This window comes from Pinus tabuliformis, chromosome 6 (assembly GCF_031772625.1).
Source record: "Pinus tabuliformis cultivar Carrire ecotype Pingquan chromosome 6, CPIR1, whole genome shotgun sequence".
Lineage (NCBI taxonomy): Eukaryota > Viridiplantae > Streptophyta > Pinopsida > Pinales > Pinaceae > Pinus > Pinus tabuliformis.
The window spans coordinates 332,415,492-332,425,956 of record NC_142292.1 but is presented as its reverse complement, the minus strand read 5'-3'; the positions used below and the strand labels follow the sequence as shown (position 1 = coordinate 332,425,956).

At 35.6% G+C, this 10,465-nt stretch overlaps 1 protein-coding gene across 1 annotated transcript; it reads left to right on the top strand.

The window, feature by feature from the left end:
* Positions 1 to 1,960: 1,960 nt before the first annotated feature.
* On the top strand, positions 1,961 to 10,082 carry LOC149258658 (DNA polymerase delta catalytic subunit-like). Its single transcript, XM_089427760.1, has 11 exons — positions 1,961 to 2,008; positions 6,293 to 6,380; positions 6,846 to 6,925; positions 7,104 to 7,217; positions 7,467 to 7,581; positions 7,720 to 7,892; positions 8,383 to 8,454; positions 8,660 to 8,734; positions 8,882 to 8,971; positions 9,534 to 9,607; positions 9,995 to 10,082. The coding sequence occupies exons 1-11, from the start codon at positions 1,961 to 1,963 to the stop codon at positions 10,080 to 10,082; spliced, it is 1,017 nt and encodes a 338-aa protein (XP_089283886.1).
* Positions 10,083 to 10,465: the final 383 nt, after the last annotated feature.

Here is a 10,465-nt window from a genome sequence, read left to right as displayed (position 1 = left end):
TATTTTTTTTACACCAAAGGTGTACATTTTGAATGAGTTAAGCCACCACCCGTTGTCTACCTTTTCATTTTCGACCATTAGATCTGTCAAAGTTTTCCACTGTTGGATTTGTCTCGGAAGTCTTCCAGAGATGTGTCTCTATTAAGCATCTGGACAAAATGTGCCCTTCTTTCTTGCAAATGCTCCACATTAAAGGGGGGTCTTCCAGAGATGTGTCTTTGTTAAGCAACTGGACAAAATGTGCCCTTCTTTCTTCTCCACATTAAAGGGGGGAATTACAACAGAAGGGCTTTTAGCGGTGGGGAAATTAGTAAATCCGCTGGAAATACTGGTAAGAATCTGGTGATGGGAAATGTTATAGTCTACACAATTCAAATATCTTGGAAATTTTCAAATACTAAATCCATTTATACATTCAAAAAGACATATAATCTTACTTAAAAAAATATATATTTAAAAAAAAAAATTCAAAATATAAAACAATTAAAATACACCCATCCTACAAATCTAGATTTTACAAAACTCTATTATATATTTAAAACTAAAATAAAAATTAACGAATATGCAGTGTTGATATAATTTTCTTTACAAAATAACGTAACAAAGTTGTTTGCTAAATTTTTAAAATTAATAAACATGTAATATTTTAATAAGGGTTTACCACCGAGTGGATATTTGGGTGATTTTTTTCCTCATGTGTTCGGAGGTCTCCTTTCTCAGGCAAGGATTAAACGGAACACAAGGAGCAAACGGGAACATACCACCGAGTGGATATTTAGGTGATTTTTTATTTTTTTCCCCGTGTGTTCGGAGGTCTCCTTTCTCAAGCAAGGAGTAAACGGAACACAAAGAGCAAACAGGAATGTGGAACCGACATTAGATTTATGGAGAGGTGCCAACAAAACCACATATCCTAATCCTACGTCTTAACAATTTTGTACATGTCTATCAAATACAACATACAGGTTTCTGTAGAAATGATATGAGAAACGTGTCGATGCATCCATGCAATTCAAAGTACATCTTACACATGGATGCACCTCCTCCTTATTTAAATTCTAATGCTCCTAGCTTTTGTAGACGCCATAATTAAAGGCACTTCAAACTTAACAGGATTTGATTTACTGAGCGTTTTACTCTGCCAACGAAACAAAGATTTTGTGCTACAGAGACTCCTGGAAGGAAGTCCAATAAATGTGATTGGCCTGAATTTTTCTCCCTGAGCTATTCTCGCTTTCTTTGTTAACGCCGAAAAGATGACGACACCATGAACCAGCTTTATTTATTAACCTTCCATAAATGTTTAAGTGCTATGGCAATTATGGCCATACCACCTCCTTTCAACCTTACATTAATACCCTGGTTGTCGTATGCCTAGGGTTATGCATGGTTCAACTACCAAGGAGCCTCCAGTTGGTAGCCTAGTTGTTGTATGCCTAGCGTTATGCATGGTTCGACTGCCAAGGAGCCTCCAGTTGGAATCATTTCATGGGAATATGCATCGGTTCTATGGTGCAGATGCCTCTTCCAAATCCAGCGGTCATGGTGTTAGATCCTGGTACATTGTGTGTCTTGAGGTGATCTCCCAGGGTTGTCGAGCTGTGAGTGTTAGTCCATCGAGTCCTCAAATGGTTCACTTCTATCTTTCTTTGTTATGGTTCTCTACCCGCTGCTTTACCTTGCCACAGTTTGCCTTTGATCAAGCTGCCCACTTTTGGTTGCCTTCAAAATTGGTTCTTTTCAGTGGTATAACACGATGTGTGCTGAGACACAGTCTCTGTTTTCAGAAAGGGTTTCCAGCTTGGATAGTCCCTTCAAGTAAGCGCATATTCATTTTAGGTGTTAAACTTAAATAGTTTCTGAGTTTTATAGCTTTTCTCGTGTTTTTTCATCACATAATCATCTTGTTTTCTACTTAAATGTGCAACCCTGGTTGGCTATGGTGTGGGTCCTTAGAGTCATGCCGAATTGCGGTTGGGTCTACCAGTTTCTTGGCGCCCACTACCAGGTATGTGTTTGTTTGTTGAACTAGGCTAGGGATATTAGTTAACATCCTTCATCTGTGAACTAGACAGAATACTATCCCTGTAATGTATTTTTAAAAGGTTTCTCTGGCCTAAGGCTGAGGGTTTTTTTATAATAACTCAGAGGGACTGGGCCGAACTCAGAGGAATAATTCCTCATTTTCAGACTTTTGGTTTTGGTTATGAAATTGCAGTCTTGTTGCCATGAATGCGCTTGTGTTAAGTTATTGATCTATTAAAGCCACGAGACTAGGGTTTCTGTGATGGGCATTAAGGGCATGAGGCCCAACGGTAGAAGAGTACATACTCATTTATTCATGGGTGGCGGGAGATAGATATTAAGACCCTCATTCTCATGAAAAGAGGGAGACATGGGTGGGAAATAGCAGGAAACAGCGGGCTAGGCCATCTTAAAATGGAAACAAGACTGCTGAAACCACCGAAACGTTTTTGGTGTAGAGGCCGAAAATCTTTTTGGTGCTAAATTGTTTTAGTTTTTATATGCTGGGGCTTTCACTGTTATTTTGCAAAGGAACTCGAAGCTGAGCTAGAAGTTCCAAGGAATACAACAAAGGGTTTATTTTCCACAGGTATTTTCCTTTCAATTTGATGTATTTCCCTTTCAAAGATGTTGGCCTTAAGAAGTATTCTCTGCCACGAATTTAAATAGTTTTTAGCTGCATTATCTCTAAATTCAAATAAAAAGCAGGATCTGTGATAATCTGATCTCTTCATATTGAAGAAATGTTTTGAAAAAGTTGTCTTTCCTACGCCACCTAACCCCACTATCCCCAATATCTAAGATTCCCCCCTTTGCTATTGCTGCAACAGGAATGTCTCTTCAAAACCTTGAAGCTTAAAATTCAAGCCAGTTGGATAGTCAGCCAAGGGAAACTCTGGCTTTTTCACTATTTCCGACAGACATTTAACCCTTTCGTCCTGAATTTGAGTGTAAATTTAGGGCAATAATGTTTATTAGGGCATAATGTTGTTTCTCTTTGTAAATTTATTAAATAACTTGGTGTTATATGGAATCTCGTTACATATAACATAGTTTTGACCACTCATTGTTAGGTTGGACATGGAAGCCTAGTTCGATATGCTGAAAACCATATACGAGGTTGAGATGACATTGAGTACATTGAATTTTAATCATTTAATGAAGGCCCATTTTACGCTCAATAGGTATAAAGAGATCATGAGGATTTTCAGGTAAATGTTAGAGAAATTCCACGGCTTTGATCCACCTAATAAGTATGAGGAGGTCATGAAACGTTTCAGGGAAATGTTAGAGAAATGTCACGAGGCTGATCCTCCTACATATGCTACTACAGACCTCCAAAACAACACCCCCGAGAATCCCGCGTGTCCTCTCGAAAGGTTTCGATGGAGTTGGTTGTTTTTGGATGTGTTTTGTTCATCTTACCTTATTGTTGAGTCAACAAGTTCTTTCTCGTGTTTCCAGCAGTACTCGATTTATTTCCATGAAAGAAACTTATAATTTGCTACAGTTGAATCGTGGATTACAAGAAAAATTTTTGATAATCCAATTTACTATCTCAATCTAAATTTTCAAGGGCTTTTCTACATTATTATTGGCCCCTCGAAGGGTATTGAGGTTTTGTTTTGTTTATCAATGGGAACCTTGTATTATGGGGACCTTTATACTTACATAACTACTCATTCTCAATCTGTTGTGGGTTTTTTTGTAGTTTTCTCATAAACCCATTTTAGAAATTTAGGTTGCACCAATTTTGTGGCCTCTCGGTCTTCCATGAGTTCAACACAAAATTGGCAGAATTGAAGTTGGTAGTACATGGAAGGTCTAGTCCCATATTTATTGTTGTCTCTCAGGATGGTTATGTATCGATGGAAAAAATGGTTTATGAAGTTTTCTGGACAATGGAAAGGAGGATAGCTTCAAAGATGCAACAATCTGCACACAGTGGTTTCTGAGAAAAGAATTGTTTTAAATGATGCCATATTTCCCTCTTTCAAACCTCTTCCCACACTTCTCATGCAAGATATGCTTGTAAGTTCCTTTATATGTTCAAACTAAACAACATAGCATTTTATATTTAAGTATTGTAACCATGATTTGGGTTTTCAATTTTATGTCATCAGCCCCTCTCTAGGCACTTGGGTTTTCTTTGAAGTACATTTCTATAAATTAACATATACATTATCCAAATCTATTTAAATTTAGGTTGGATATTTAGAGTTACAATAATGCATACATCAACCATTTGTGTGAACTCAAGATAGATATTCATCCTCGAGTTTCCTATGTCTAGGTGCATTCTAGATCTTGATTTACATGAGATTGTGTTAGTTTCCTTATTTAATGTGCCATGAAAGAGATGATGGCTCATCTCATTTCCATGAATGTTGTAGAAGGAACCTAGGCTCTTTTGGTGCAAACATCATACTGGTTACATGTATCTGAGTTTACAAATTTTCTAACATGGATCTAAAATTTCACTTGGGAATTGGAAAAATGTAAATTTATTTCAACCTGAAGACAATGTTAATCCCCAAATACAAGGAAGGAATTGGACTGCATTTTTTATTCTTAGGACTATTGGATTTTGTCTCTTGAAATTGATTTCTGAAACTAGTTCTGATCTCAAAACTTTTTATTAAATTTCTTGGAATATTATGGAGGATATTTATAAAAACATTTGTGTACAATCGGAGCTAAATTTATTAGTGACATTCATATTGGAAGATTACCAACACTAATTCTACTACAAGTTTCCCTATCTCATTTTTCTGACATATGGGTTCACAATATTCTCCATACTTTTACCCATGTTATCATCTAGTTTTTTCTTAAAACATTTGGCCTCAAAGTACCTATTTCTCTATCTATCACTGGGTAGTGAATTTAGGTTATTTAGTCTAGATGTGGGGGACATATATTTCAATAGTATGGAAATATTGATTGAGTTAGGTGCTTTTCATTGTATCTATTTTCAATGTTTAGAACTTAGTGACATCAACATTATCATTTTGGTACTAGTTGTTTTGTATGCAATAGTCTTGATATATACTCTTTTCCATTCCTAGTAGAGTAGTGCAAAGGTTTCAGCATGTTTACACCAAATATATTTGTCAATTTTAAAAGGTATGGGGCCACATGAAAAAGAGGGTTAAAATCTCATCTTTTTTAAATGTTTTGCAAAATTTGTCTTCCCTACGCCACCTAACCCCACTATCCCCAATATCTGAGATTTCCCCCTTTGCTATTGCTGCAACAAGACTGTCTCTTCAAAATATTGAAGCTTAAAATTCAAGCCTGTTGGATAGTCGGCCACGAGAAACTCTGGCTTTTTCACTATTTCCAACAGACATTTAACCACCTTATCTAGCAGCTCCATCTCTAGCTCCTTGCTAGTTATTCAGAAGAAAATAAATATAACAGTGAGAAACAAACGTCTATGTCTATTGATCAAACATAAAATACAATCATTGATAGTGAAGGTTGAGTTTTCACCCAGTATTGCACGCCTCCAGCTCGAAACCACTAATGTCTGCAACACGAAAAAGTGCATTTCTTCAATCTTCAATAGTCTTGGAGTCAAATTACGAAAGATAGATTCAGATTCAGATTTGGTTGATTCGTCAAAGTAAAAAAAGTAGATAGGTTCCCTAACATGTATGGTAGACTTTAGCAATCAAATTGCTATGTGGATGAGATCCCAATACACTGTCCTAGTCATCCCAGCTGTATAATGCAAAGTTGTACCGTTGTAACACTAACATAGGCACTAGAAGCTATGCTACTAGAAAGGATTAAAAGTAAAGTAGGATGCTAAGACCTTAATGTCTTTGCATGTCAAACACTATGCTGATACTTATTTCATTATTTACTTTTTAACCATCATATGCTGACCATTTTCGATGATGCTAAATTGAATGCTCTTTTTCCTATTTCCTAGGGCATATTACTAGAGATCCTAGAAGAGTTACTGGCTGCCAGGAAAAGAGCCAAGGCAGACCTAAAGGTGGTGAACTAAGTGCTTCCTATGTTCATGTTACATGCTTGTATTTTTTCCACTTAGCATCTCAGTTTTTAACTTCCTGTAATCTTGTTTAGGAGGCTAAAGATCCTTTTGAAAAGGCTGTCTTGGATGGCTGACAATTGGATTTGAAGGTAATTACAGCTTTGTCAAGTTTGTATTAATTATGGCTTGGACATGGAATAAAAGTAAAACTAGGTATGCTGGTGAAACGTATAAAATAGTTTTGACTGTGTGCACTTGCAGATCAATGCGAATTCAGTTTATGGGTTTACTGGTACCACTATTGGGAAATTGCCCTATTTGGAGATTTCGTTGAGTGTGATGAGATATGGTAATTTCACAGTTCTTCCATGGAAAAAAAACATTAAATCCATGGACACCTTGATTCTCCCCTTGTTTTTCCTAGTTGTAATGTTATTGGTGCTTCTTTTACTTACAAGATAGAGATGCTTGCAGTCCTCTCTTATTCTATATATGCATGTATCAGCCATTCACATTGATTATTTTTGGGCATCAACTATATCCATGTAATTATTTTCTTCCTCCTGGCATAATGTTTTGAGTATGAACTGTAATTGACAATCTTGTACAAATAAGATCGAGTTCTTGAATTGCATTAATTAGTCATGTGTACTTGTACAACTAAGATGATATGCTTAGGCCCTCTTATTATATTTTGATTACAAGTCTAGTTTGATCTTTTGACACATTCTCTGTTCCATTAGACAATATCAATTTTACGTATTGTTTTAGAATTTCATATCATTAATCATCTCATTTTTTTTCCACCTGTTAGGCCATCAAATGATAGAGCATACAAAGAGGCTAGTTGAAGAAAGGTTCACAATAGTTGGTGGTTACCAGTACAATGCTGAGGTAGGCTATTATTTAGCAACTAAAGGCATTTGTAACCTTTGAATTGGATCAGTAATGACAGGAAGTACACTTGTTGTATGGGTGATAGTCCAAGTTCTTGAAATCATAATGGGTGATTTGATCCTAACCAAGATTTCTACTGTAAAGCTTGATATTATATTTTTATATTTGAATCTAGGTTGTATATATAGATACAAATTCAGTTATGATACAGTTTGGTGTACCAAATATAGAAGAGGCCATGATGCTAGGGAGGGAAGCTTCAGATTATATTAGTGGTACATTTACAAAGGTACAGTGTCAAGAATTTTAAATATCTGTGAAGCCTCTAGAGTTGTTAATGATGTTTTTGTAGGGATGAATGTTTTAATATCACCTTTTTTTTAAAACTAATCCTGTTTTGACATTCCACTTCCATGAGATCTTTGTAAATATGCACAGGACAAGATGATCAGTTATGCTTTTCTGCGACTTATCTGGATCTGTTTGGTGCATCTTTGGCATCTAATCAGTGTGTTATTTAACATATGCTTTTATGCAGCCTATTAAACTAGAATTTGAAAAAATATACTACCCATACTTGTTGATTAGCAAGAAAAGATATGTTGGGTTGTTGTGGACAAAGCCAGACGCTTATGACAAAATGGATACTAAAGGTGACAAACCTAATCTTTTTGTTTCAAAGACAGGCCTTAGTGTTTGTGAAGGCTCAAAATGCTCTTAGAAAAATAATTTATTTGATACCTTCTTAATTATTAAATATTCCTGATCTTTTAAATATTCCATATCAACAGGCATTGAAACAGTGCGAAGGGACAATTGCCTACTGGTGAAGAACTTGGTTACAGAGTGCCTTCACAAAATACTCATTGATCGTGACATACCTGGTGCAGTGCAGTATGTCAAGAACACTATTTCTGACTTGTTAATGAACAGAATGGATTTGTCACTTTTGGTGATAACTAAGGTGAGAACAATGAATCCTTCTGCATGTTTATGACCAAATTTGTTTGACCATTTGTTACTTTTGAAATGGAGAAAATATGATAGGGGGAAGAGGAGATTTACATTGCAAGCAAGTCAATTATTACATATTCCTGGCTTCAAGTGTTAGAAGTATATACTATATACCTAGTTGGGGCAGGCCATGGAAGTTTTGTTTTTAAGTCTGTCATGTTTCTTCTCCCTAAATTCTATACTTGGAAGGGATTCAGTCAATATTTACTGCTAGCAATGGGAGGAAGAAGTGTCAAGGGAGGCTCTTATACAATTGAAGAGAATCAAAACATGACAATATATAATATATCTGCATTTTTAATCTCATGCTGAGAAAAATTGATTACTATTTAGCTGCGGTAGAAATAGATGTTTGCAAGTCATATCCTTTATCAAGGCTATCAGCATATTCTTAAGGGCATTGTTGTTTTCCTGTGCTAACAATCTCTTTGTTGAGTCAGGGTCTGACAAAGACTGGAGATGACTATGCAGTCAAGGTAGCACACGTGGAACTAGCTGAGTGCATGCGAAAGGTAAATACTGGAAATAACTTCTCAGAACAAGTATAATGAATGGTGCAATGCCTTCTGGTTCCATTTCAATCCTATCTCTCTATTTTTATTACTGTAGTGCATCTAAAGACTCTTGTAATATTTTGCTTTTTATTGAAAATGAGTCCATTATTGGATTTTTTAAATTGATGTCGTGTTTTAAAGCCAAGTTGCCCCTGGTTTATAGAGGGATGCTGCAACTGCTCCAATTGTGGGCGATCATGTTCCATATGTCATCATAAAGGCTGCAAAAGGTGTGAAGGTAATAATTAACCCCTTCTATGCTCAACATAAGTCTCGATATTGCACTAAAAAATGGTTATTTTAATTATTTTTTTATGTTTTATTTGGAGGCATAATTTACAGAGGGATTATGGATATAATGACTAATGTGTTTACTTGGGCTCAGGCATATGAGAAATCTAAGGATCCAGTTTACGTACTGGAGAATAACATCCTTGTTGATCCACAATATTATTTGGAGAATCAACTGAGCAAGGTGAAAGACCAAAGCATCATCACTTGCAGTTTATGCTCTTTTTGAAAATTTCACCATTGTTTCAAATATATCTTGATAGATAGTAATTCTTTCCATCTAAGTGTTTTTGATTAGTGCCTGTTTTTGCTCTGTAGCCGATGTTGAGAATATTTTAGCCCATTTTGAGGAATGCAAGCAAGGAGCTTCTTCATGGTAGTCACACACGAGCAGTTTCCATATCAACTCCTTCAAATAGTGGAATTATGAAATTTGCCAAGAAACAACTCAATTGTATTGTTGTAAAAAACCTATCAGGTATTTAGTTAATACAAGTAGAGGGTGTCCTACATGTGGTTTCCTTGCTTATAGTAGTGCACAATTGAGAGTAACTATTATTTCAGTTTGGCGCTTTAGAAAGCTACTAGGGTTCATCTTTTTGATGTGGAAAAATCTATGAGGTTGCATGATTCCATGCCTCCTCTCCTTGTAAGAAACTGTCTAGCTTTCTTATAATAAGAATGTCTGGTTAGGTTACTTCATACTGAAATTCATGATGTTACCTGATTTCATGTTGCCATTGCAGCAAAGAAGATCAGACACTTTGTTCACATTGCAAAGGAAGAGAAGCAGAATTGTATCAGAAAATAGTTGCAAATGGTAAGTTGGTATTCTAATACCATTACTCTTTATTTGGAGAATTTAAAGTAGGCATTTTGTCTATTGTTCTCACCTAGGTTTTCTATCATATGACACTAATATTTGATCAATGTGAGTGAGGGAATTAGAAATGCTCTTTGGTAAACTATGGACACAATGTTAGCGATGCCAAGGCTCTCTGCACCAAGATGTTCTTTGCACAAAGTTTTTGAATGCTATATTTCAAGTATTACATTTTCATAACATGATTTAAATTTACATTATGGATTTATTTTGTAACATTTTTGTGATCATGTATTTGTTTTTAATTAATAGGATGTTTTTTTTTTTTTTTTTTACAATTACTATCTCTTTTATACTTACATTGATGTCCTATACTTATTGCAGTTGTGACTGCCCAATATTTTATCGTAGGAAGAAAGCTCAGAAAGACCTAATTGAAGCAGAGGTGCAACTAGAGCACTCGCAGTTTTGAGGATGTTGCCTGTGTAGCTTGTAATTTTTTGTATTATCGAATATTTTTGTTTTCCTAAATTTCTTTGGTGTATGTTTCTCTAATTTAATGGACTAGGGAATTTATTTGGTCCCTGAATCAGGATGAGCATGGTTTATTTATTGTGCAGTAATTGTCAAGTCCTTGTTATTTAATGTTAACCAGTTCGATATATCTTTTCTCCTTGCAAATGAGATGGAGAAAAAGTCAAAATGGATACATACTTTCCAAGGCACACCCTATAAATGCAATGTGCACGCATATCCCAAATTTTAGGAGAGCACACACTATAAAACATAGATCTGCAGGCTTACATATGTATATCTAGACATGCATATAGTTGAATGGATGGATGGATGGATAGG

What these genes read in the sequence shown, in the direction of transcription:
- LOC149258658 (XM_089427760.1), top strand. Translation starts at nt 1,961, where the DNA reads ATGCCGAATTGCGGTTGGGTCTACCAGTTTCTTGGCGCCCACTACCAG. An exon ending in GTTACCAGTACAATGCTGAG is followed by an intron (nt 6,926 to 7,103) that starts GTAGGCTATTAT and finishes ATTTGAATCTAG; the next exon opens with GTTGTATATATAGATACAAA. An exon ending in TTAGTGGTACATTTACAAAG is followed by an intron (nt 7,218 to 7,466) that starts GTACAGTGTCAA and finishes GCTTTTATGCAG; the next exon opens with CCTATTAAACTAGAATTTGA.